Source organism: Caenorhabditis briggsae, assembly GCF_000004555.2.
Source record: "Caenorhabditis briggsae complete genome, chrIII, whole genome shotgun sequence".
NCBI classification, from domain to species: domain Eukaryota; kingdom Metazoa; phylum Nematoda; class Chromadorea; order Rhabditida; family Rhabditidae; genus Caenorhabditis; species Caenorhabditis briggsae.
In genome coordinates this window covers 11718485-11720375 of record NC_013490.2, presented here as the reverse complement: position 1 = coordinate 11720375, position 1891 = coordinate 11718485, and the positions used below count along the sequence as shown (strand labels likewise).

The 1891-nt window shown below is 45.5% G+C and overlaps 1 protein-coding gene across 1 annotated transcript; it reads left to right on the top strand.

Annotated features, from left to right (window-relative positions):
- Window positions 1-820: 820 nt before the first annotated feature.
- Window positions 821-1432, top strand: CBG09126 (the record flags this gene model as incomplete). The annotated part of the gene is made up of 1 exon (XM_002642536.1): window positions 821-1432. The coding sequence occupies one exon, from the start codon at window positions 821-823 to the stop codon at window positions 1430-1432; it is 612 nt and encodes a 203-aa protein (XP_002642582.1).
- Between the last annotated feature and the right edge of the window lie 459 nt (window positions 1433-1891).

The window sequence follows — 1891 nt, the reverse complement described above, 5'->3', positions numbered from 1 at the left end:
CGGAATAATGTGCTGTGGTTTTCTGAAAACGGGTCGCGTGCGGTCCGTATACGGTTCCTATTTCAACCGCGCGCGAACGCTGAGCGTCCGTAATGGATTGTTCGCGAACCACCTGTGCTCTCAGAAACCTATCGTTTTTGAGCAAAAAAAAACGGGGGTTCCAACTAATGGGGTTTTGTAAATGTTCGATTTTGAAAGTTCAAGAATGAAGGACATCATCTTTAGGGTTCTCTATTATTGAAGAGACGCACAGAAGCGAGACTGCTATCGTCGTCTGTATGTCTATCACCCTTCAAAGTTAAAAAAGCGCACAACTTTGCTGGATATTGGCCGATACCTTGTTTAACTAGATTTGTAGTTAATTTTAAGGGCTTCCATATGAAATACCGTAAGACCAATATCGGAATTTTTGTTGTTCCAAGGTATCCTCGCGTTCCAACCAATCAATCGAGCCTCATCGTGCTCCGGGGAAACTCCGCCCGGCCACCGGAGAGGGGTACAGGTGTGCGGACAGGCTCCACCCACCCACCGGGGGTGTCCCATATAAGGGAAGAGATTTGGCAGGGAAGACCATATCCTTCTTTGGTTTCCCTTATTGATTTTTCAATCTTGGACTTTCTGAGAATGTTTCTAGCTGTCTGGGACGCTTGGAGGCTGTCTAGAGCTGTCTAGAGCTGTCTAGAGCTGTCTAGAGCTGTCTAGAGCTATCTTGAATTGCTTTCAATCCGCTCCTAACCCTTTCTCCCTCGCTCTCTCTCTCCAGATCTATTGATTTTTCATCTATTGATTTTCAGAACACTTCGAATTCTCTGCATTCATCATGGCCGATCAAGCTGCCCCAGCCGCCCAACCCGCCCCAGCCGCCGCACCAAAACCCGAGCCATCGTTCTACTTCAGCCTCGAAAGCTGCGACAAGGAAATCGTCAAGATCAGTGACTTGGCTGTCCCACAAATGGTCACCATCAACAACCTGGTCTCCGGTCTTGGCTACGACGCAGAGAAAGCCGCTAAGAACGTGATGCCGATCGATAATATCACTGGTGTCACCTTGAAGCGTGCCGTCGCCTGGTGTGAGCATCATCGTGGCGTGGAGTTCCCGGAGGAGAAGAACGAAAGCTTTCCACGTCAGACAAACATTCCAGAGTGGGACATGAACTTTTTGAAGGAGCTGGAGGACAAGGAGCTCGAAGAGCTGACTATTGCTGTCAACTACTTGGAGATCAAGCAGCTGCTCCGTTATTGCTGCAAGAAGATTGCCATGATGGCTCAGGGAAAGACTCCAGAGGAGTTGAGAGTGATTTTCGAGATTCCGACTGATGAGGAGGATGCGATTGCCGAGCAAGAGTTGAAGGAGAGGCTGGAGAGAGAGGCGAAGGAGGAGGTCGAGAGAGGGATCGTTGAGGGACCATCCACATCCACTGGAAAGCGTTAGAGAGCGAATTTTGGAGCTCCTGGAGCCCTTTCACTGTTAATTTCCCCCTTTTCTTGTTCCTCTCATTTTTTACTCTTTTATCTAGCTATCGTTTTGAATATAATAAATTTGATGAACTTGAAAAACTGGTTTTTTCTTTTTTTTTTCAATTTTCAGATTCTTTTTTTTGGAGCTGAAAAATTGCTCATTTTCAGTTCTATGTTACGGTGAACATCTGATGGCTTTTCTGCTAGGAATGAATATTTTCAACCCTAATGAAGCCTATTTCTAGGACCTACTTTGAGGCCTATTTTTTAGCTTATTTGAGCTCATTTTTGAGCCTAATCATAAGCTTATCCGAAGCCTATTTGTAGTCATCTTTAAACCTTTAAAAATTTCACTTACCGTAAAACCTCTAATAGAACGACACCCGGATTGTCCACTTTGAGCCTATATATCTCACTTCTTTTGAAAGGTATC